At 30.0% G+C, this 25,336-nt stretch overlaps 1 protein-coding gene across 2 annotated transcripts in view; it reads left to right on the top strand.

The window, feature by feature from the left end:
* The window catches only part of PhKgamma (phosphorylase kinase gamma), a 57,307-nt gene that overhangs the window by 28,121 nt on the left and 3,850 nt on the right, over positions 1–25,336 (top strand). For both annotated transcript variants that reach the window (XM_075363099.1, XM_075363097.1), the window contains exons 7-9: positions 3,785–3,891; positions 17,190–17,287; positions 22,234–22,317. In XM_075363099.1, the coding sequence (XP_075219214.1) occupies positions 3,785–3,891; positions 17,190–17,287; positions 22,234–22,317 (289 nt within the window). The remainder of the gene's footprint in view (positions 1–3,784; positions 3,892–17,189; positions 17,288–22,233; positions 22,318–25,336) is intronic.

Genomic DNA, 25,336 nt, shown 5'->3' with positions numbered 1-25,336 from the left:
GTACATACGGTTTGATTCGTATGTTTAAATCTTTTAATTTTCTTTTTACGTGTGCTTCAACTGTTATAATGTATAGTGCTATGTTACTATTGTTTCATTGTAATCATTTATGATTTTGTTTGTTGTTTATCTTTTGTTTACTGTACTGAAATTTTTGTGAATTTCAAAGCCATATCACATAAACCTAAGGATTTAAATTTACGTGAAAAATTAGTTTTAAAAAAAATATGATTAACTTCCTAAATGTAGTCAGCGAGAAGCTGGAACGACACTGGGACATTCTCAGACTTCACTTTTGGATATCATTAAAAGCTGCAAAGAATAGGAAGCTGCAGTCATCCTAAATGAGAATGTGAACATAAGAGGAAATATGATGGTTAGAATGAAAATGTTGAACGCGCTTTATTAAAGTGGTACACTGAGGCAAGAATAATAAATGCAATCATCAGTCGTGGAATCTTAATGGTAAATCCAAAACAATTTGCAGAAAAATTTGGTGAACATGATTTCAACCAACAGATGATTGGCTCTCTTGTTGGAAAGACAAACAATATTGTTTACAATAAATCATTTGGTAAAAAATTAGATGCTGATCAACCTGCTGTAGTCAACTGGTGTAAGAACTGCTTTCCTGAAATTTTAAAAAACTTCAAACACGATGATATCTACAGTTGTGATGAATCCTGATTTTTCATTACATTTTTAAAAAATTGACATCTCAGGTGGTTAAAAACAGAGACTGCGTAACATTTCTCCTTGCAACATCAATGGAAGTGATAAAAAAGAACTCCTAGTTATAAGTAAATCAAAAAATCCTAGATGTTGCCTTGCCTGTAAACTACAATTCAAACAAAAATGCTCGGATGAAATCTGATTTGTTTTCTCAGTTTTTGATTAAATGGAAGAAAAATTAATTAGAAAAGCAAAATAGCTTTAATTTTAGACAGTTATACAGCTCCTCATAAATTAGCAATTTATAATTTAAAAAGCATAGAATTATTTTTTTTACCATTGAATATAACGGCTTTAATACAGCCCTTAGATCAGGGAATTGTAAAAACCCTGAAAGTTCTATAAAGAAACAAATATGAGGAGGATGATAATTCAAGTGATAGATGAAGCCAGATGTGAGAAGAGAAGTCTGAGAATGATATAGTGAAAAGATTCACTTTTAGATGCTACTCATATGTTATGCAAAGCTTGGAACAAATTAAAAATTGAAACCATTCAATAAACTGGTTTTATTGAATCCAATGACGTTGTGCCGATAAGTTCAATTGAAGATGTGGATGACAAAATTAATCAGTGGATCTCTATTGACAAGGACATTCCTGTTTGTGCTCCTGTTACTGATGATGAAATTGTGTCAGAAATTATGAATGAAGGGCTGGAAGAGGACAAGATTGAAGAAACAGAGGAAGATTAACTGCAAGCTTCAACATAAAATCGATGCACTATTCTATGGATAAATTTGGAATTAGCAAGACCAGAAGAATTCCGTGATTTTTATGAAGTGGAAAATTATGCCTGGGAACACTATAAAAAAAATTTACTCCAAAAAAAAAAAAAGATAAGCAGTTACATGGATTAACAGAATAACTGAAATTTGTGTAGTCTATATGTATATTATATTTTTAGTCTTAATTAATTGCATAAAACTTTTTTATAAATTTACATTTTATAGTTTTCCCCATGTTTTAGTATTTGTACTGTATCTTTATATGATGCAGTACTGTATTTAATAAAATTGACTAAAACAAAAACACATGACGGTAAAGATAAGTTTTTCTTTTTGTTTTTTCAATATTAGATTAGTGTTTTAATGTATCATGTTATCTAAATTAATACTCTACCTAATATATGTAGTAATTAATTTGTGTACACTATGTTTTAGACCTGTTTACATAAAATTAGGTATGCTTGTAAGCATACAGGAGAATGACCTTTGACGCTTAATTGAATCAGCCGCTTTATTTATTCACATTTGTTGTGTTCAAAAGTGATTCTAATAAGCAGCAGCATCTGCTGTATTAGTAAAGTTTACACAAAAATTAGCTGAGGAAATTTTATGCATAGTCCATTTGAAAAACTAAATTAACTATCCATTAAAGACATTGCTTTATTTCTACTGTCTCCTTGACATTAATGTCTGACCTTGGGTCAATGTGGTGGTCGATCTAATTATTATGGTACAAAACAGAAGAAGCCGAGGATAATAAAGAGAGAAATATTGATGGACTATAATCTTTGACAAGATTGGAATAGTATACCTGCTATTAGAGGAAAATTTAGTATCATTAACTACAGATATATTTCATTTATTATGCTAATGAAATCATTTAGGAATACAATAAAACTTCTGTTCACTGAAACAATGTGGACAAGACGTATTCCAGAAGCAGGAAAATACTTTTTTTTAAATCTGTACACATATTTGTTATGCAGTAATTTAATTACACTTTTAATATGTATAAATATTTAACTTGCTCTTTGATATCGCTGATAGGATATACTTAAATATGTATTAATCATTTATAAAGTAATGAACTGTTGATATTCTTTATGTAATGCTTCTGATTCACATTTAAATCGACTGCAAATGTTCACCTTTTTTGATTTTTGTAGTGCTTTCCATCCTTGTTTTGATTCTTACCACAACTCTTTTACTTTACGTTAAAATTACACCCGATTTAATCTATGAACACAGTATACTTGAAAGTGATGATGACAAATCTAGAAAACAACTTCCTGTAATAACTTTTAACCTTCACCATTCAATACAAAGTATTTACTTTTGAATAGTTGAATGAAAATAAAAACTTTTGTTCTATTTCAGATTTTACTGTTACTCATTTATCAATTCACTGACCTGTTCAAAACAAATCGTTCAGGTGTATGGCTGATCACTTGTGTAACATCTACATCATTAAGCAGTTATCTTTATTTACATAATGTAATACTATGTATTGCATTTAATAGGATTTTCCTGAAAATTGTAAAAATAGTCAAGTTTGCATCTTTTTTATAAGCTGAAGTAAACTAAGTAATGTGTTACAGGAATGTTTAAAATGACTTTCACTCCATTCTTTCCAGAGCACAAAAGAAAGTAATGGTATAAAAAATTTAAGTTTTTTATTTTTTCCAATCATTGATTTTTCTGGTTAAGAGAAAATTTAGGTAGAAGTTTGTTTACAGGAGATTTTATTGTGATGTTAGAACTGATGTCATGGGAGACTTCTTGTTACTAGAAAGTAATAGAAATGAAAAATTTTGCTTTACATATATTTCACAGATTTCTGTAGTAAACTGAAATTTTACCTTTACTAGATTTCTGATGAAACGTATGAGGTTCTTTAGAAAAAAGTGATTTTTTACCAGTTAATTTTGCTGATTAGTATTGGTTTCTTACTGTACTTTTTATTATTTTCTTAGGGGTTTAGAAAAAAATACTATAAAATAAAAAAACAATAAACAGTAATAATAAATAGTGTTATTTTTGTGTGTTATGTTATGTTATGTTACATTATCATAATAAGTTTTACCATAACAATCAGAGCTTAACAGTAAGTGAAGTCCATTTAAAAAAATAACTTAGGTTATTTTATGAGTAACATTTGTTATCAGTCAGTATTGTAAAATATTATTCTGGCTGTTTTACTATTACTGCTAGCTAATTTTTATGTATTCATCAGTAAACTGTTAATGGCCACTATTTCTATTATATTAATCAACAAAATGAAATTGAGATAGAATGATTAACTGTGATTTTTAAAATTTCTTTTAGGTTGGTTGGTTGCCCACCATTTTGGCATCGTAAACAAATGGTGATGTTACGTAATATCATGGAAGGAAAGTATTCTTTTACATCACCAGAATGGGCTGATATATCAGGTATTAGTTTTATCACAAATTTCATTGTATAATACTCGATTATGTCTCTTTACATTTCATTATTTTTATATTAATCTGATATTCTTCTTGAAAGATTATCTACATATGTACTCAGTGGATATGTTCAGTCGGTAATAGGAATCCTGACACTATAATTGTGCATACAAGATTTTACAGTAAAATTTATTTTTCTGTTTCAGCTGTGGCTTGTCTGTAAGTCTATTTGCTTCCTGATAAAACCTGTTCTATTTTAACTATTTTGCTGCAGAATATTTTTTCTAATATAGTTGATAAAAAACAGGGGTTTTAATATACTATTTAGGGGAAGTTTAAATTTTCAGGTTGCCTTATAAAAATCATAAAACATATACTTTTTAAAAAATACTGATAATTGTGTTACTTTATATTGTGTGATTTTTTCCTGACTGAGCTGAGGCAATATATGTATTGCATTTTTACTTGATAGAATGGGCTACAATAATTTGTAACTTTATACTATTCTGTTCTAGTCTTTCTCTTTTTTTTCTATTTTGCCTCGGGAACCATCGTAAGGTATTACTTCAGAAGATATGTATTGAATGTAAATAAAGTTAGTCTCATACAGTCTCAGGTTGACCATTCTGGAGATGTGTGGTTAATTGAAACACAACCACCAAAGAACACTGGTATCCACAATCTAGTATTCAAATCCATATAAAATTAACTGCCTTTACTAGGATTTGAACCTTAGAACACTCGACTTTGAAATCAACTGATTTGCGATGATCATTTCGCCACTAGACCAAACTGGTGGGTTAATCTTTCTTACAGCTGTAACATGTGTAAAGCACTTGAGGAAAAAATATAATATTGGAATAATTTTCTCTAATGATGTTCACCATAGGGCCAGACCCTGTGATATACAGAGTGAAGGTATCACTTGAAGGCCTGAATATCATCTACATTTTATTGCGCTTGATAGGCTGTTTGAATATTTGTTTATTTAGTTAATGAGGAGGACAGTGAGAAACTAATTGATCCTAACTTTTACTAATAAGCATGTCATGAATGTTTGCTATTCTTTGTAATAGGTTTTAGTCTAAAAATTATTCTTTTTGATGCAGGCAGTAAGTAGACATATATTAAAGAAAATATGTATGGAAGCTCATCAACTTGTCATCTTGCTTACAAGAATTTAGGACTATTCTTCTGAGTTGAATTATTGCATTTATATTTTTTAATTTAGGTATAAGTACAGCACCATATCCAAAACAACTCCAGTTGTGCAAACATTGTTTTTTTTTTCTTATAACAAATCATCTGCTGTCTCTTGCTGTTACAAAAATGTTTTTCCTACTCCATAATTTTAAAATGGAGGGATTTTTTTCATCAGTTGTAAATCTGGGCACAATTAATTTTAGAATATTTTTTTTTTATTTCTGTTATTCTCTTATCACAAAGATTTTTAATTTGTATGAAGTTGTTAAAGAAACAAATATGAAAAGGTTTGTATAGACAACAGTAGATAGTGTTTGTTTATCAGATCGTAACAGTTATTTGTGACCATCAACTTTTCTATACTCAGTTTTTGATGCAATATATACAGTTGTAAATCTGGGCACAATTAATTTTAGAATATTTTTTTTTTATTTCTGTTATTCTCTTATCACAAAGATTTTTAATTTGTATGAAGTTGTTAAAGAAACAAATATGAAAAGGTTTGTATAGACAACAGTAGATAGTGTTTGTTTATCAGATCGTAACAGTTATTTGTGACCATCAACTTTTCTATACTCAGTTTTTGATGCAATATATACAGGATGATTCAAAACTATACAGCAATTTCTGAGAGCTGATTCTATAGCTAAAAATAGTAAAAAAAAGTTCACATAAACATAGGTCTGAAAACTCTTCGTTAGTGAGTTACAGCTAGCAAAAGATTTCATCCAGATTTCAGTTTCCCCAGGGAAATGAAGACTTCTGGAAATCCTGGGAAGGTAAATTAAGGGGCGAATTTAGTTGTTTTTATTGTTTTTGACCTGAAAATATTAATTAATAATATTTTCAGATATATATTTAGAGATATATTATATATTGTCAGAGATATATTTCAGAAAATATTAGAAAAGTGTTTTCTAATATTAGCATAATATTTAATTAAATGAAATGAAATGAAAATGCCATTTTGAATGAAATGGAGGTACATACTGTACCTCCATTAGTTTTAAAGATATCTGACATAAAACATAAAAAATTGGAATAAAAAAAATAACACATTTTTAGGTTTAATATAGAAAAACTTTACTAAATGTGTAATTAAGTTGTATTTTTTTAAACTAGATCTGTAGAAAATTTAATTCTGGAAAGATTCATGTAATTAAGAAAAAATTGATTACAGGATATTGAAATTTATCTTTATTAAAAAATAAAACAGACTGAATTGTGAAAAATGTTAACAGCATGAAATAACTAATTTTGTCCATGGAAATAACATCTGATCGTTTATTTACTGTTTTTTTATCAGAGTAAATTAGTTTGTTTTCATGGGTTGGTAGTATCAGTTGATCAATAATAAACTTTTTGAAACAGTGTTTGAATAATCTTGATGGTGGTTTTTTATTGTGTTAAGGTATGTGTGAGATTCTGTGTACAATTTAGAAAAGTTTTACAATATTTAATGAAATTGTCTTTATAATTCGTAATGGGAGACAATGCAAAAATATGTATTCATTTGAAGAATATATGGACATGATGTTAATTTACAGTAAAGTAAATACAAATGGTTTGGCTGCAGTTCAAGAATATTGTAATACTTACCCACATCGAAGAGCACCTGATCACAAAACATTTGAAGCTGTGGAGAGACAACTTAGAGAAACTGGTCGTTTTAAACCAAAATGAGTAGCTACTGATCATCAACGAAGCACAAGAAACCATAATAATGAATGCTGTACAATTACAAACACCAGACAGCTATCACAGCATTTAAATATCTCACAATCAAGTGTATGGCAGGCGTTTTATTAGGCACGGGTGTACCTGTTCCATTTAACACAGGTACAAGACTTACTACTCCAAGATCATAAAACAGAAAATATTCTGCCAGTGGTTAACTAGAAAATGGTACAAAATCACAATTTCCTTCATCTTATTTTGGTAACTGATGAATCATGCTTCACAAGAAATGGAATAGTAAATTTTCATGACATCCATATTTGGGCAGATGAAAACCAACATGAGACTGTGACAAGACATTTCCAGAATGCATTCTCAATTAATGTATGGTTTGGTGTTCTAGGTGGTAATTTGGTCCATTTTTCTTACCAAGGAGGCTTACAGGAGAAGCATGCATACTTAAACTTTTTGGAAATAAACCTGCCCACCCTCTTGGAAGATATTTCTTATGAAAATAGTTTAGAGATGGGATTCATGCACAATGGGGCACCTCCTTATTTTTATAATAATGTAAAGGATCATTTAAATAATACAAGAGAATGGATTGGTCGAAACAATCCAGTGAAGTGGCCTCCTCAATCTCATGTCATCAGGCTTTTTTCTGTGGGGTTGGATGAGGTGAATTGTATGTTCAAAATGGATTAACACACAAGAGAAACTAAGGAATCGCATAATAGAAGCTGCAGAAACTATTAACAATACTCCTAACATTATGAGACACTAGAAAAGAATGGATTCGTCAAGCGAAATCATGTATTGAACAAAACGGGGGCCACTTCAAGCAACTTTAAAGGTAATTAATTAATAATGCCTTCACTAATTTTTAAATTTCATTTTTCCATTGTTTTCAGAGTTAAATTACATTTTATTGTTAAAAGCTGTTTCCAACCTATGGACAAAATTAGTTATTTCATGCTGTTAAAATTTTTTTTCACAATTTAGTTTATTTTATTTTTTAATAAAGCTAAATTTCAATATCCTGTATTCAATTTTTTCTTAAGTTTTACATGAATATTTTGAGAATTAAATTTTTTTGCATTTCTAATTGAAAAAAAAAAAATACAACTTAATTAACCATTTAACAAAGTTTTTTTATGTTAAACCCCAAAAACATGTTATTTTTTACCCCCAATTTTCATGTTTTACATTAGATATGTTTAAAACTATTGGAGGTACAGTTCTGCGACTTATTTTTTTAATATCTTCAGGTCAAAAACCATAAGAAACAATTAAATTCACACCTTTAATTTACCTTCCCAGAATTTCAGGAAGTCAGTCTTCATTTCCTTGGGGAAACCAAAATCTTTCACTAGCTGTAACTCGCTAACACAGCGTTACGGCTAAGATATATATTATTATGGTTGATATATTATTTGTAACACACATAATATATGAGGTGTGGCTCTTAAATAACGAGACTGATGCTTCTACAGAAGAACTGCGATGCGCCAAATTCATACAGCTGACAGCTTTATAGCGTGAAGGCTTCTCTTTTGTTTGTTGCCATTCCAGTTTCTGTAGACATATTAGTCTGGCCGTGGCCTTCGTTTGGATACTACTGAAACTTATTTTTTATTAAAAAAAGTATATGGCAATGAATGTTTAATCACGTGTGCTGGTTTTTGAGTGGTTTCAGCATTTCCAAGACGGCCAAAAAGGTGTTGAAGATGATGTTTGCCCGAGTCACCCTTCCATGTCAAAAATGGATAAAAATATTGACAAAATTTGTAATCTGACCATCGGTTAACTATTCGTGCAATTGCTGAAACTGAAAGAATTGACAAAGAATATGTAAAGCAAATTTTACATAATAATTTTAACATGCAAAAAGTGTACAGGAAAGTGGTGCCTAAAATTCTTACAATTGAACAAAAAGACACTCGTGAAAATGTTTATTCTGACACTTTGAATGCCATTGAAAATAACGCAAACTTCTTGGAAAGAGTGATAACATGTGATGAATCTTGGTTTTTCACTTATGATCCAGAAGCTAAGCAACAATCCATGTACTGGAAGGCATGAGCAAATCAGAATTCAAAACAACGATAACTGTTTTTCGATATTCATGGGATTGTGTACCTTCACTTGGTTTCTGAAGGTCAAGCTATTAATCAACATTACTACCTTGAGGTCCTTGCTCAACTCTGTGAAAAAAATAAGTAAAAAAAACCCGAATTGTGAAGAACAAGTCATGGGTTCTTCATCAGGACAATGCACCGACTCACACTGCATTGTCTGTCAATATGTTTTTAGCAAAGTATAACATCCCAGTGTTAGACCATCCACCTTATTCACCTGACCTGGCACCATGTGACTTTTATCTGTTTCCCATGGTCAAATTTACATTAAAAGGATTTCAGACCGTTGAAGCTGTGAAAGAAAAAGCAGCACGCGTCATGAAAGAGCTCACAGAAGGAGACTTCCAGCACTTTTTTGAACAATAGAAAATTCACATAGAGTGTTGTAGGGATAGTGGAGGGGTATATATTGAAGGGGATAATAACTAAATATGTATAAATCTAAAATAAAATATTTTACAGCATTAGTCTCATTACTTAATAGCCACATCGCGTGTTTTATGTGTGTGACAAATTATTGTCATGATCAAAAAAATAACAAAATTATCTTGTATGATTGCAGTTGTGTTGCTTTGGTCCAAACAATCACTTACTGTTTAACACATGAAAAATTTTTATTTATAGTTGAAAGTAGTTGAGAAACTTATAAAATTAAACTGACAAACAAGTCTTATTAAAATTTATTTGTAATGCTGAATCAAGATTCCAAATTAAACTAAATTTCTTCAGCCGATAGACTCTTCCATTCTTTTATTTGTGAACCAAGTCCAATATTGCTCATGCTTTTATGAGAAAGTGTTTTTTCCTATTTATCTTTCTGGAAATAAGCATTATCTGAAATTTTACAGTAAAAATCTAATGATATGAATTTTGTTTTTAATTGTTTGGTAGACATGGTTTAGGCCTAGGATTTTCAAGAAAATAAAATTATGATGAAAGTTGATTCAGGTGTGCCGATACTCCACCTGAACATATTATTATCACATTATGTATAAATTACCTTCACTTTCAGTACCTGACTAATTACAGAATGCATAAAATATTTACAGAATATTACAAAATACATTAGAAATATTACAAAATGCATAAAATATTTTCAGTGTTAAGCATATTAGTTTAATTCAGGTGCTAGGAAGCATTACTTAATCATCAACTAAACATTTAACTACTCACAAAATATTTTTAAACAGTTTTTATTCTAAAAACATCTTTATTATAATAACATATTTATCAATAATTAATTTGAATTTTTTAGTAATATCAATTATTGTTGTAAATCAAACACCAACTAGAAATCCTATCGACATCATTTAATATCTAAACTTCACTCCAGGAAATCGTAATGTACGTAGTTGTTGGTTTATCTGCAAGTTAAGAACAATTGTTTTAAGTCTTTTTATAAGAATTAATTCGACTTCGTATAGAATTTTAATGTACTGTTTAATTCCTGAACAGATTTTTTGCTAACAGTGGCCTGGTGATTATTATATTATAATATAATAAGGTGCATTTAAATTTAGTTTAATTCTAATATTATACATCTACTGTTTCTTTGACAGTAATTCAAGTAAGTGCTTGAGTACCATAAGACTAAAATAAATGTATAAATTAATTACCATCTTTATTTTTAGATATAGTTTGTCTTACACCTGAAATCACTCTCATTGTTCTTTTCGTTCTTTTTTGACTATAATATTTATTAAAATAGTTTATTACAAGGTAAATTTATAATTTACTTGACATGATGTGACAAGAAAGTTTTGTACCTATGCGTCGAGTATGCACTTTCCATGAAAAAGTGGGGTTCGAGTAAAACCCAAAAATTTTAGGTCATTACACACCCCTCCTAACCCAAATATCATCTAATTTTTTCCTTTGTTTAATAGTGAGCACCAAGGTATAAACCACCTTTTTACTGCTGTTAAAGCATCTGACTTCATCCCTTACTAAACTTTAGTCAGAAGTCTTGCCAATAATATAATCGACTAACTGCATTCAATTCACATAACAAAATTCAATGAGTTTTAATGATATATAATGATTCCATTTAAATGTATTTTTTTTTTGTAACAAGTTCACATGACATGATGTCAAAAGCTTCAGGTTAGTTTCAAAGTCTGAAAATAAGGAATCATATTCCTTATTTTCAGAAGCTTCACAGATAAGCTGTAAAATCTTTTCTAAAGCTATTATAGTAGACCTCTGCTCATAGCAACCAAATTGATTTTCTAATATTAAATTATACTGATTGAGGTGTTCCAGAACTCTTACACATGAACTCTCCTGTTATTTAGGAGAAATACCGACTTAATAAGTCCAAAACAACTTTCTTTTTTTATATGTCGCTACAGATTTGTATGTTTGTTATATGTCGCTACAGTTTTGTATGTTTGAAATATTTTTGGATAAATTCTGTTTTTTAATTTGCAATTAATTAGAGAAGTTATAGGAATAAGAAAACATGAAATAGCTTTTAAAATAATTTTTAATAAAACTGTAATCGTCTATAGATACAGAGTTTGAAAGGTTAACTGTTATTTAAAGGACATAGTTTTGCTTCCACATTTCAGCATAAATCCTTTATTAATTAAGTTAAGTTAATTCTAAATGTCATCAAAGAAACATTATCATTTTGCGTACCTACCTGAAAAATTGTATTTGTAATGTGATATACACAATATTGATTAAAAATGTTCAATATTTATTTGTGGGGTTCTTGTGTCTAATTTAATCTAAATTTTAATTGAAGTTCATACAACTTTGCATTTATCTGAGGAGTCTGAAGTATAATTATTATGAATTGGATTTTTATATATATATTTAGATATGATAATTTTTCTAAAGTCAATCTTTTCAAGACCCATATCCCTCTGTACTAATTAATATGTATTGTATATATAATCCAACTTGATCCACCTAAGCATAGAAATTATAAATTAAACAAGATGACACCTTTTTTTTCATACCTTATAATAGCGCTTTTGTGGCAACCCACACCTTCAGTTGTAATTTACTTTTAAGTTTTTATATCAAACTACATATCATACTCAATACAATTATATATATATATATATATATATATATATATATATATATATATATATATATATATACATTTTTTTTTATAGATTAAAATTAAATTAAAATTGAGATTCAAGAATTAAAGTATAACATTTATTGGTACATTTTATCCTATTTATTTATTTATTTTTATTTTTTATCAAATCTGACATCATATTTTTATTTATGTAATGTTTAATAATTTTTAAAAATGTTAATTTCTATAATTTATATATTTTTTTAAAAAAAGCTTTTAAATTGTGATTTTTAAAAAAATTTTATTATTAATTCTTGAATTTCAATTTTAATGTATAAAAAAAAAAGTCATATATTATTAAAAAAGGTTTTTATATATATATATTTAATTGTATTTAGCAAACTCATAACATAATATTAGTTGGTGACCGTTTTATTACTAAAATTATAACTTTACTTCGTTAAAAGTATAAAATAGCTTAGAGCAGAGGTTCCCAAACTTTTTCGATTTTTCACACCCTTGCTGAATCCAGATTTCCCCAAGGCATCCTACGTTAAATTCTAACAAGTACACTTTGCATAATAACCAGTAATTTTTTGCAAGGGTTAGGTAAAAATAAATAAAATCCATTTTCATCACAAAAAATGTAATTGAGCAAATTCAACTATTTATAATAATAATAATTAACATGATAAATGAACTTGTTGATTTCCATATGATTTTCTCAAATCATGAAATTAAACTGGACACAGTTTGCCTCTTTTCATTCTCCACATTGATTTTCACATGATAGTGAGATTTTATCACAGCATCTATCGAAAACCCAGCTTCACACAAATAAAAAAGTCACAAATAGAATTAAAATTCTCTGAGCTCTACCACGTGAATGGATATTCATCCTTTTCTTTCATCCAACATTCAGTTAATTTCATGCTGCTAAATTTTTTTTCAATGTATTATTACAACACAATAATAGATTCTCTTCTTTTACAGCAGTAAATTCAGATAAATCAGTGGCATTAAATGGATCTTGAATACATACAGATTTATCGATGTTATCATTTTGGAAATATTTCTGAAAGCAGGTGATTACTGTTCTTCAAAAATGGATTCCGTATCAGGAGAGAAATAAATTCCATTGGAAGTAAAAAATTATTGCAACAAGGGGAAACATTCTGTGCCTCTGTCTTCATTCATTTTTCTTTTCCGTAGCTTTAGTATTTTTTTATAAAAGCTAAAAGTTTCTCAATCAGCTTTAAAAGATGCATGTTGCTTCCCTGCAGGGAGAGATCAGAGCATTCACCTTTTCAAAAATTTCATGTAAATTTGCTAGTGTTGCCAAAAAATCTTCACAAAACATTTGATATACTTTTAATCCTCCGCTTTAAGAAAAATATAAATTTCTTGTCATATTTCAAACATACGAAACCTACATTACCATGAGAAAGCTATCACAAAGTTCTGTAGTACAACAGACGTGTTCAGATCCATATCCTCACTTAGATTTTTTTTAAATCTTACCTTTAATGGCTGAGTTTTTATAAAGTTTACTCTATTGACTGCATATTCCAAGACCTGGTTCAATATAAGATTCAGATATTTTGATGCAAGTGCTTCCCTATGAAAAACGCAGTGGGTCCACAGTGGGTTTTGCTTTTAATAAAAGCCTGCAATCCTATAACAGCTAGACATAGAACAAGCAACTATCAGTTCAGACACCAATGCACTTAGTCCACTCAAAACTGTTTACGAGTATAAAAGTATTAAGGATCTTGAACAAGTCTTGAGCCTTTGCACCTGCAGCGATACTTTTACAGAAGAGAAGATCTTCTACAATGTTACTGTGATCTATAAAGCATATCATTGCAAATAATAATAAAGCCCAGGCTTGCAGTTGGCCTCCAACTGCAAGCCAAATTCTTTTCCTTTTAATTTTTTAATTAATTTAGTGAAGTCCTCACTATGAGCTGCATTCTACAGCTGATGATGTTATTGGACAAATGCATTTTTGAAAGTAGCTTCCCAGCAGACCCACAGACCATAATTATATTATTGTAATATTCACCATATTTACAGCAGTCGGTAGAATGATTCTTCTGCAATTATATGGGGATTCTTACATTTTGCAGTTGTATGTGCTACCATGTAAGATGCTAGTAAAGCATTGCTTAATATTAATTAAAAAAATTATGCTTTTGTTGATTTAATTATTTTAGCTTCCTGCTAAAGTAATAATATGATTTCTGACTATGCTGGAATGAATGGTTTCTAAATGGCTTTTCAACTTACTTGATACCATGCATTCTGGTGTCAAAACTTCCACACAAGAGAACACATTATACCCTTTCTTCAGCATTGACTTCTGTCAATATAAAATCGAAGTATAAATAGCTATCAACATATTTTTGATTTTTACACTTTACACTCTTGCTACTGGTTGATGATGTACCTCTTCATTTCCACTCCCACAACACTTATTGCTGTTAAGTAAAACCTGATCCATTCTTAAAAATTCATATGAGAAAAAATACTTCAAAAATGTTTCTTGACAATATTCATTTTATAGAATCTCAAAAAACTAATGCAACATCTAAAACCTTGCAAAGCAGACGTTTATTTATATAGGAACACAAAGTACCAGAAAATTCAAGAAACTACTAAAACATCCCAGATACTAGTGTTGCATCATTGAGTAACCATTTACAGAGGCTTCTGCAGATAGTAACCGTTTCGTTTCCACCAGCTCTGCTAAATGTCACATCCTATAACATTGAATTGAGAATGGAAGTAGAATTATAAAAATTCTTTAATATTTCATGGCACCCCTGTGAGGAAGTCTTGGCTCCCCAGGGCTCTGGCAGTACACTTTGGGAACCTCTGGGTTACAGAATCGATACAGGCTTCTAGCCCATAGGTTTCTAGCATTTTCCATCCTCACATCAATCTAACAACTAAACATTGTAAAATAAAATAAACATCATATGAAAAAATAACTGTTTTTTTAACTGTGTAAGAATTAAATAACTTATGAATAAACTTCCTTCATTAGGCAGCTGTTGCTGATTTGCAATTACTAACCCTTTTAGTTCCTTGATCACTTAATGTAAATGTATGTCTGTTCACCATTGTAGCTGTCTTTTAAAATCCATTTGGTGACTGGATTCACTGACAGAACTGATAAACTGAAGTTTCCCAACCTTATCAATGATAATTGAACAAATCAAATTCCTTGAGAAACTCCCACACAGTCATGCAGTTTGTCTCATGCCATGAAGCCTCACCTCACCATTAATCAGAGCCATTAATTTTCCTCCCCCCCCCCCCCAAATGGTCTTCCATTTCCAGAATGAAATGATCTTCAGTAGGTAATCTAGGTAAATTTAGTCCAGTACAGTAGGTAATGAAGAAGAGTAGGGCGGTGTTATTTGACTGAACCATCCTCCATAAGCACATAATCTTCAGATGCTAGGCTAAACCTTTTTAAATATTGACTGAGGACATCCTTGCTCTTACATAAACTCCCTCAAAATATGATACGAATCCACATACTCTCTTGAATAAAGTATTCCACTCATTCTGCTGTGTTTCCATAGCGTGGGGTGTATCCTTTTCTTTAGAACAATACAGAGCAATGTATTGAATTTCAGTGTGACAGCATCATCAATTACATCTTCCCCAGCTGTATTTCACCAAACTGGAATCACTCATCACACTTTATATTTCCTACTTCTGCCCCCTTCACTATTCCACAATCAAACCTGCTAGGAGAACCTTTAACAAAGCAGTAGTAATCTCAAAGGAAAGTGTCTTAAACACAACTGTATGAGCAGTAAAGTGTCTTGTCTGTGTCAGGTGATTGTAAATTTAGAGTAAGGCTTCTGTTTTGGTCTTACTGATAAGCCCGACTAAAGCTGCATAGAATACCACAATTTCAAAAATGTTATACATCTCTTTAACTTGTCCATTATCATGGTGGTGTTTTCCAGTACCTGCCTGACATGATTACCAAAAATCAATTTTTATTGTTGAGGTACTTGTAGAATCAGACTCTACTAATTGTTGTTTCCTTTATAATTATGTGTGAATTCCAACTGAAACTTGATTTTGCTGTACCTATCAGAAGCATATATTTTGTCTTAGGCACAAATATTTTTAATTTTGTGCACTAGCAGGCAAAGTTACCATACAATAAGAGTAAGTAGTCATCTGTGAGTGCTTGGCTAGTAGCAGAAGCCCCCACCTTTAATGAATTTAGAAGTACCTCTGCCTTTTTTTATACACAGTACAAACAAAACTATTACCTAATACATAATTTAGAGAATATAACACTTATGCTGTAATTTTATTAATTTAAATTAGGTAGTCTACAAATTTCTAGTGAACCAGTTAATAAAACTGTAACAATTATGTAGGCCTGTACCTATCTAATTCTGCTGCTATGTTCCTGTTTACATAAAATGAGAATAATGTAAAAAATTGCCATTTGTTCTCATAGTTTCAGACAAAGTGTAATAACTGGAAATCAGTTACTATTTCAGTGAAATAGCAGGTAGCCTACCTGAAATTTACTGATAACCTTTTGTTTTTTGGATTTGTAGCTGTTTAGTGTAAAGGTTTATTTCTCTTCACTGTTGATATTTTTTTTTCTGATTAGTTAGTGGTAGTGGTGCAGTCATAACTTGGAGGTCACAAATAAATTGAATCAATCTATATTATTATTTGTTACCGTTTCTTTATTTTAGTAGATTACAATTTCCTCTAGAGATAAAACTCCATTCAATACATTTATTAAGCAAATAGTGTGTAACCGAATGGCAGAAGCAATAGCCGATTCACACAAAAAGCTTCAAGCCAAAAAAAACAATTTATGTAACTGGCAAACTGGATGTCAGTAGTAAAGGATCAAACTGTAAAAAAATTGTAGAATGCAAATGAATGAATAAAAGAAATGTTATTAATTTTTATATCAACAACCCTATTGTGTTAATGTTAGATATTAAAGTTTTGCAATTCCAATATTTATCATTTGTAACTACTTTTCTAATTATAATTTAATATTATTTTAAATACTTGTTTTTATTCTGTTTTATAATAATATTTCATTTTACGCCAAGAAATTATGTTTCATTTGTAATTCAATGAATGTGAAAATTTGATCAATATGTCCATAAAAATATTTTTTTATGTGGGTTAAGTTTTTTAACTCTGTTTTCTTAATATATTTTGTTTTATTTTTTTAATTGTGTAAGAGGAGCCTAAGGACTTGATTCAAAAGTTGCTGGTTGTAGATCCATCCCAAAGATTAACCGTTAATGATGCATTGGAACATCCATTTTTCCACTTAATGGTAATTCACACTTATTTATTTTTGTGTATGTGTGTAAGATTGTTGTGTTTTATTATTATTGCTACTGCTTTTTGCCATGTATTTTAGTTACAATGAACTACATTTGAAAGTAGGCATTATCTAACTTGTATTGCTGTGTGATATTTAAAATTCAATTCCTTTACATGATTAAAAATATAGTATTTTTCCTCAGTGCAGTTGATATGTTTTTAATGTTAATAATAATCATATCCTTTAAATTTATTTACTAAGCATGCCATTGTCACCCATTCAATTTTGTGTGAGTGGTTTTGATTCACATAAAACTCTCTCAGTTGTGCTACAGTTGCTATAGTTTTAATAATTCTGTTATAAAAAGGTTGATGTTACAGATGTAAGAGTCATGGTTTTTCTGTCTTAGTTTACATTTGATATTTAGTATGCTTCGCATCATTCACATTTTGATTTAATTAATGTGTGTATTCATTTGAATATGATCATAAGTTACTGATTTGAGAATGAAACGAAATGAAATTATATGATTTAGGGCAGGGATTACAGTAACATCAAGTTTGATGAAGACAAGAATGATAATAATGTATCAAAAGATCCTTTTTACATAATATTTCTGTATTTCAATCACTAGGAGTACTGAAATCACAAAGGCAGTTTATTTGAATGAGTTTTATGATTTTTTTCTTTTTTTTATTATAAAGTATTTACGGTTGTTATTGATTTTCTTGAAATTTTTCAATATAAAATAGATTGATATGGAAATCATACAGCTAAGCCAATTTATCACATATTCTTTTTAAGTTTTCAATTCCTAGCTGATCAGGCTATTCATGTTTTATTTCATTCATGTCATCTTCACGATATGGAAAAAGTAAAATGTAATATACTGTTAATTATGAGTTACAAACTCATATTAACATTGAGTAAATGTAAAATTTAGTAAATGAAATGTTTCTAATAACTTTTAAAATGTTTGTGGTCATTTTTGTTACTCATCAGTGACCAGTGCTGCTGTTCTGTTCTCACACTGGCATCAGGGTATGTTATTGTTGATGGTTTTTTGAGTTAGGATGTCCTGCATTTACAATGTGGCTGAAAAATATGGTGTGTCAGGTTTAAATCATGTTTGTTCATTTAATGTAGTGTTGTTTTCAGGTGCCAATATTAAATAATAATCTGTGTTTTTTTTTATCTTTCTGCAACACAGAACAAAAACTCATACTCACATTCAATAAACATCCTCACAGAATAATTTATTGGCACAGATTCATTGATGATAGCATCTTATTTCAGTGAGGCGACACAAAACAGTGTAAATGACTATTAATATTTGCAAAATACATTACAAATTAAACTAACAGCTAAATATCACACAATAAACATATAAGTTTTTTTGAACTCATCATCACAAAAAGAAACTGACAAAAAATCACTTTCAAAATAAACAGAAAACCAACAATGACACATTCATTTACAAAACCTCAAATCACTTGACTTCAAATTAACTATCTGGTTTTAGAAGTATGATCCGCTAACAACACGACACACTCACATAACCTGAAGACCACATAGTAGTGTTCAACACTATAAAATACGTAGCTCATATAATCAGGTATAACAACGTTGATAAAACATTGATAAACTGAATAACACTTAACAACATTGATAAAATGAATAAAAATAATAAAGATAAACAAAATAAAAATGTTGAAGAAACAAATATGAAACAACAATAAATAATTTAATTATAATAATATTTATCGTATATAAACAAAATTACTTTACATTTATGATAGATTTTATGTTCAGAAAATGAAAATTCCTGGTAAGGCCTATCATTATCATTTGTGATTGTCTAAAACTTTTTTACAGCATGTGAAAAGTGTATAGTATATGGTATAACCCTGTACACATAATATCCTTTACAAACAAGATATGTAGATGTTTAACCCGACAATAAAAAATTAACATTTAATCATTTTAAAAACGAGTTAATTTATATAACAATAAATTAAAATCACTATGGAAATGGTAATAAGATCAATAAAGTTTTTAGATGTAAAAATAAAATTAATGAAAACAACAAAATCATCAGAATTTTTAAAAAGCCGACCATCATTATACCTCCTGTAAACTGGAATTTTGCTGCTCAGACTGAGGAAGAGCAGTGAATGTGGTGGAGCACTGTGGGAAGTTAGTTGGATATGTGTGGAGAGGAGCAACTGACTATCCACACCCGTAAGTCACACTTCCACTTCAGTAACAGAATGTCTGAGCAGGAGCTACAATCGTCTTTTGCACAACAAATTATAATCGATTTCTTGCCAACAAAGGTGACAAATGCTCTGAAATTTGGACTCAATTCCAGGCACAATTCGGAGATGCTATCCTGTCAAATACTCAGTGTTTGATTAGGCCAAAAAAAAATTCTGAAGTGGCTGTGATGCAGTGGAGAATGAAAGTCACAAATGTCATCCATGGACCAACATCAGTGATGACAACAGAGGCATTTTTGGACTGTATTGTGGCCTGTGGTGAAACATGGGTCCACCTTTACACCCTGAAAAGCAAGAAAACAAGTATGGAGTGGAAGGAAAGTGGAGAGGGAGCACTGATCATGGCCAAGAAATGCTTGTCAGCTGAAAAGTTATGGCAGTTGTGTTTTGGGACTCAACGGGTGTGCTGCTGATTGATTTCCTCCACGAACAAAGGGAAGGTAAATTTGACATACTACTGTCAGTTATTGGTAATATCAGGGCTGCTTATCGCAACAAACAACACTGGCAACCGATTCACAACATCCTCCTCTACGACAACGCACAGCCACATACAGCGGCTCAGACTCACAAAAGTCGCTAGAATTTATTTGACACCTCTTTAACACCTACTGTACAAACCAGACTTGTTACCGTGTGATTTCCATATGTTTGGTTTGCTGAAAGAAGCTGTAGGAGGGATAAATTCAAAGATGATGCTGCAGTTGAGCATTATATGTGCATGCAATTGGTTGTTGGGGCAGCCATCTTGTTTTTTATGAGGGAATCAGGAAGCTATCTATCTTGGAGAAAATGTTTTTCTGTTGAAGGAAACCATGTAAAAAAGTAATTTATTTGTAATTTTATCTAATATCAATAAAGCTATATAAGCAAATTCTGGTTTATATTTAAATGGCCCTCATAACAGCATTTGTCACCCACCTCATAGACACAAATCTACCAATGCTGACAACAGTCTTGATATTTTACACAAATGCAAAGAAAAGTGTCACAAACTAACACAGTTGAAATGGTAAACTCCCTTTGCCTTTCTTTATTGATAGATTACTCTCATTACCACCTATTCCTTTTCCTTTTCCTTCATCCCTTCCCAATTATCAGTTCTGTGGGTGCAGTCTGATCTACCATGTCTCCATGCTGACTATGTCAAGACCTGAAGACACAGTGACATCCAGTAGGGTGGCTGCCTTTGGGCTGACTCAGGACTCTGTTTCCTATCTAGCTGCTGTTCATTAAGACTTAAGTGTCTGTTTAGTAAAACTCTGGCCTCCTAATTCCACCTCCCAATAACAATAATAACGTAAAATATATACATGACATTATACTAAATGGACAGGTATAATTTAAATCCAACTCACTTTGAAACCATGCCTACCTACCTTACAAAAACACAACTAACAATAGGGTGAGGACAGCAGCACCTGTTACAGAATATGATTGTAAGATTTAGTCAAAAATATTTAGAGCTGTTAAAAACATGTTTATTAAATTTAGTCCAACTTTTTGTTTGAATAGTTTTACATAAAGAAGTTTAATATTTAAAGAAGTACCTCATTAATTATGTATATAGTAAGTTACTTTACATATTTGAGTATGTAAAATAATTTTCCTTCAGTTTATTTGTGTACGATGAGCATAAATTTTTTAATTGAAAACTTTGATTTGAACTTGGCTAATAATTTAACACAATATTTCATGTGTAGTGTTGAACTTATGATCATGGTTATTGTTCATGTTGCATGTTTATTTTAATAAACAGTAAAGTAAAATTCAACCATATGGTATATATATATATTCAACCATATAATTCATTAGATTAAACTTTTGTAGTTTGTAGATTAAACATCAATTAAACGTTATTTAACAAATGTAACTGACACTGCATTAACTTATGTTAAATTTTTAAGTAATTTTTTTTAGCATTGGTGCTGAGTATCAAACAAGAATTGTCAGCAGTAAAGAAATACTACAATAATCTGAATGGAAACCAAATCTATTTTATTTTTGCTATTTATGAGAAATGGTTTATTAAATTAATATTTAGGTTTGATCTTTAGGATTTCATTCTTATTTTGCTTCCTTTGATTTTCAAAGTGTTATTTCCTGAGATATTCCAGGTGTTGTAAAATCTAGAATCAAATTTTTTTTAGTTTTTTTGGTTCTTTAATTGTTTTAAATAAAATTAGCAACTAAGTTGAGTATTGGGGTAAATTTCATCTTTATTTCTTCAGTAACTTTTAATGCCTTTTTTTTATCTAACTGCAATATATATATGGTACCAAACAGTTTGTGTAAGGTGTATAATTGCATCTAATATATATTGTAAGGAGTGTAGTTAATTTTCTTGCCTAAGATTCTTGTTTAAATCTTAGCGAGCTTTCAATCAGTGATTTCTTTCTTTATTTTATTTAAATTGTACATACTAGATTGCAAAGAGTGATCTATGACAAGATATAAAATTTATATATATATATATATATTTTTTTTTTTATTAATTAAACCACCTAGTACAGAGGAATATGAATTTAAAAAGATTATATAATAGTATATATGACAAGTTTTGCCAAATCTTAATTGACCTGACTTAAAACTTAATTTTAGTTGAATGAATATTTATTTTAATCGATATGTTGCTAGTTAACTGTTTTAGTTTGAGCATTTTTTTTCTGATTACAGCTTTGGGATCAAGATATTGCACCTCTTAAGAAGAGTTTGTCTTCTACATCACGAAAACTTAGTCGTATATCACAAATTGTTATGGTACGATGAATGGAGGAGGAGTATTTAACAATCTAGATCAACTTTTTATTTAATATTTTATTTTTTATTATTAATTTTTTGACTTGTATTCATAATTAGGACTGCTTGTAATTTTGGTATAGAATTATACTTTGGCTCATTTTTTCTTTAGAAGTAATTAAACTTTGATGAAGCAACATTCATGTAGCTTTGTCAGCATGAATTGGTTCTGTGGAAAGAAGTTGTTCCTTCCCTTAAACAGGTTACTCTTGTGAAACAATGACTTAATAAATATTCCTTCTGATTGGAAAAACTTACATTTTTCCACAATCAGAATGACTTCCTGAATTCACCTTTGAAGTAGATGAAACTATAGTAGAAACTCAATAATTCATCACCTTAATTAAAACCAATGTTAATAAAATAAAAAAATTAATTAAAACCGATATTAATAAAGTAAAAAAAAAAACCTGTTAAAACATAAAGTAAATAGCATCAAGACATAACATTATTACATAAGTAAAAAACAATCAACACTTAAATGGATGTTAAATTATTAACATTCATTTTATCTCCTTTTTTGTGTAGAGGATGAATTATTGCATTCTGTCATACTTCTGGGATTTATTCTGTCTTCAAAACGTTTTAAATAATTTCTTTTAACGATACTACATTTCATCATTAATTAATTTTAAAGGAAAAGTTCTACAGTTATTGAATTCTCACTAGATGTTTTATTATTTTTGAAAGATCTAATCATATTCTTTATTTCTTACTTATTGGAGAGACTTGAATTTTCTGGTTTAGTTACTGGTTCCAAAAAGCTGAGCTTTTCTTTGGGGTTTTTGCAGTTTAAGAGTTTTTCAAAATAATTCATTGAAATTTTCTTGGTTATTTAATGTTAATGCTCCCTTTAACACAAGCTAGAGGCTTGACATTCCTTTATTTTAGATTTAAAGGTTTGGTAGAAGTTTCTGATGTTATTTTTCTTGACATTTTCTTCAACTCTAGTATTACATTTAGTTTGTGTAGTAATTTACGGATTAGTTTTCTTTGCTCTTTAAATTTTATTTTTTTTTTTTTAAGTTTTGAGGGTTTTCGTTGGAGCCATTTTGTTTTAAAGATATGCTTTTTTTGGACTGATTTCTCACACTTACCATTCCACTGTATATTTCTTTTGGCTTTCCCTATTTTATTTATATCCTGCATTTTTTAATTTTTTTTTTTTTTTTTTTAATTATGAACCAGTTACTATTGTTATAGGTTAGATTTTGGTTGTATTGATTCAGGAGTCATGGGTTTATTTAAAGCATAAGCTGAGTTCACTAAGGGAACTAGGACTAAATTTTGTTGTTGCGATCAAGATGTTTGGTGGTATGTTGTATTATTTTGCCTCGTATTACAAGATATTCACAAAATTGGCTCATAACAAGTAGAACTAGGCGCAGGGTTCGCACTTCCACGAGCTCAGTTACCTAGTTCAGAGGGAGATGATGTAGGACATTCAAGATGTCCGGATGGCCTACAGGCAAAGGAAAAAGCTGAGTTAATAAATCACCGATGCAAATGTCTACTGAGGCATTTACGTCGGTGGCATCCCAACAAGGCCAGGCTTATTACTATGAGATGTAAAAAGTCAGAGGGCGATAGACGACTCCTGTTAAAGCCCAACAGGGCAATGAACGGGGGGGGGGGGGTGACCAGAACAAAAATCCGGGACTATTCTCCTTCATTGCTTTTACAAGATTTTTCATTAGTCCTAGGTTGATATGGAGAGGGGGTAAAAATACTGTTTTGGGTTCAACTAAGGGCTCATGAGTAATATTTTTCCCATTTGGAGTTAAGTTGTCTCGTTTCTTCCACTCTTTGGTTACATAATGTTTATTCCTAGCTCGGCTGTCCCATTCACAAAGAAAACACATATCCTTAGTATAGCCTAACTACATGTCTAACAAAATATATATATAACTTTCAAATCACCACATATGTCTCTTTCAAATTAATACCATAAGTAATTGGTATTGAAGGATATTTTTTACTATTACCATGTAGTAGAATCACTTTTAAATTATACTTGAACAAATCTATGAAAAAGCGCCAGTCCTCAGATTTATGAACTTGTTCTAAGTGCAACATAAGCTCATCAGTATTTGTACAATAAACCAAATTATTTTCATCAATAAAGTACTGAGAAAGTTCTTTTTGTCCGCTTCAAAAGCCTGAAATTTTTATATTTTTTTGAAGTAAATTCTAACCTTGCAGTCTTGATCCTAACGGTTCAGCTTGATCTTTTTATAAATTTAAATCTGTAACCAAGTCATTTAATTCACCTTGTGATATAAGATGTGGATTATTGGAAGATAATTCAAAATCATCGTTGTCTTCTTCAATACTGCCTGATTCTTCATTGCTGCTTTCGAAACATATATTCACAGGTGGCTCGGGAACTGGAATAATTTCACTGTGAGGTACAGGCCTTATTGCAGATTGCAATGAAGGATATTTTACAGTATGTTTAGGATTTTTAAAAACTTCCAGACACACTTGTTAAACAAAAGTAACAATCAGTTACATGATCCTTTGGTTCACCCAAAACCATAGGTACACCAAATTGCAAAGCCTTCTGTGTACCTTTCAGTCATCCTCTTAAATATGTAGAACAATTAGTGCATACCATATGAGGAGCCCACGTCTTATTCTGATCACCAATTTTATACTGAAAGTACAAATGATATGCTTTTTTAATTAAATGTATAATGGTTTTTCTATTTCATTTTTTATGGTTAACACCATAAAACAGATTTCTTTTGTTATATACATAACAAAAGGCATCCACATCATTCACACAATTTCGAGGCATTATGACACTGCATTGTTAACAAATAAGACAGCAATAAGACAAAACAACACTGGATTCCTAAATCCAGTGCTTAATACTAACAACACAGCTTCAGTATTAGATATTATGTCATAATATGTAACTGTGATGCGATTTGATTCTTTGTCTAATATTGTTTATTTATAGCTATAAAATAATGTT

This window comes from Lycorma delicatula, chromosome 4 (assembly GCF_047948215.1).
Source record: "Lycorma delicatula isolate Av1 chromosome 4, ASM4794821v1, whole genome shotgun sequence".
Classification (NCBI taxonomy): Eukaryota; Metazoa; Arthropoda; class Insecta; order Hemiptera; family Fulgoridae; genus Lycorma; species Lycorma delicatula.
Note: the sequence above shows the minus strand (reverse complement) of the source record. Positions and strands in the feature narration are given on the sequence as shown.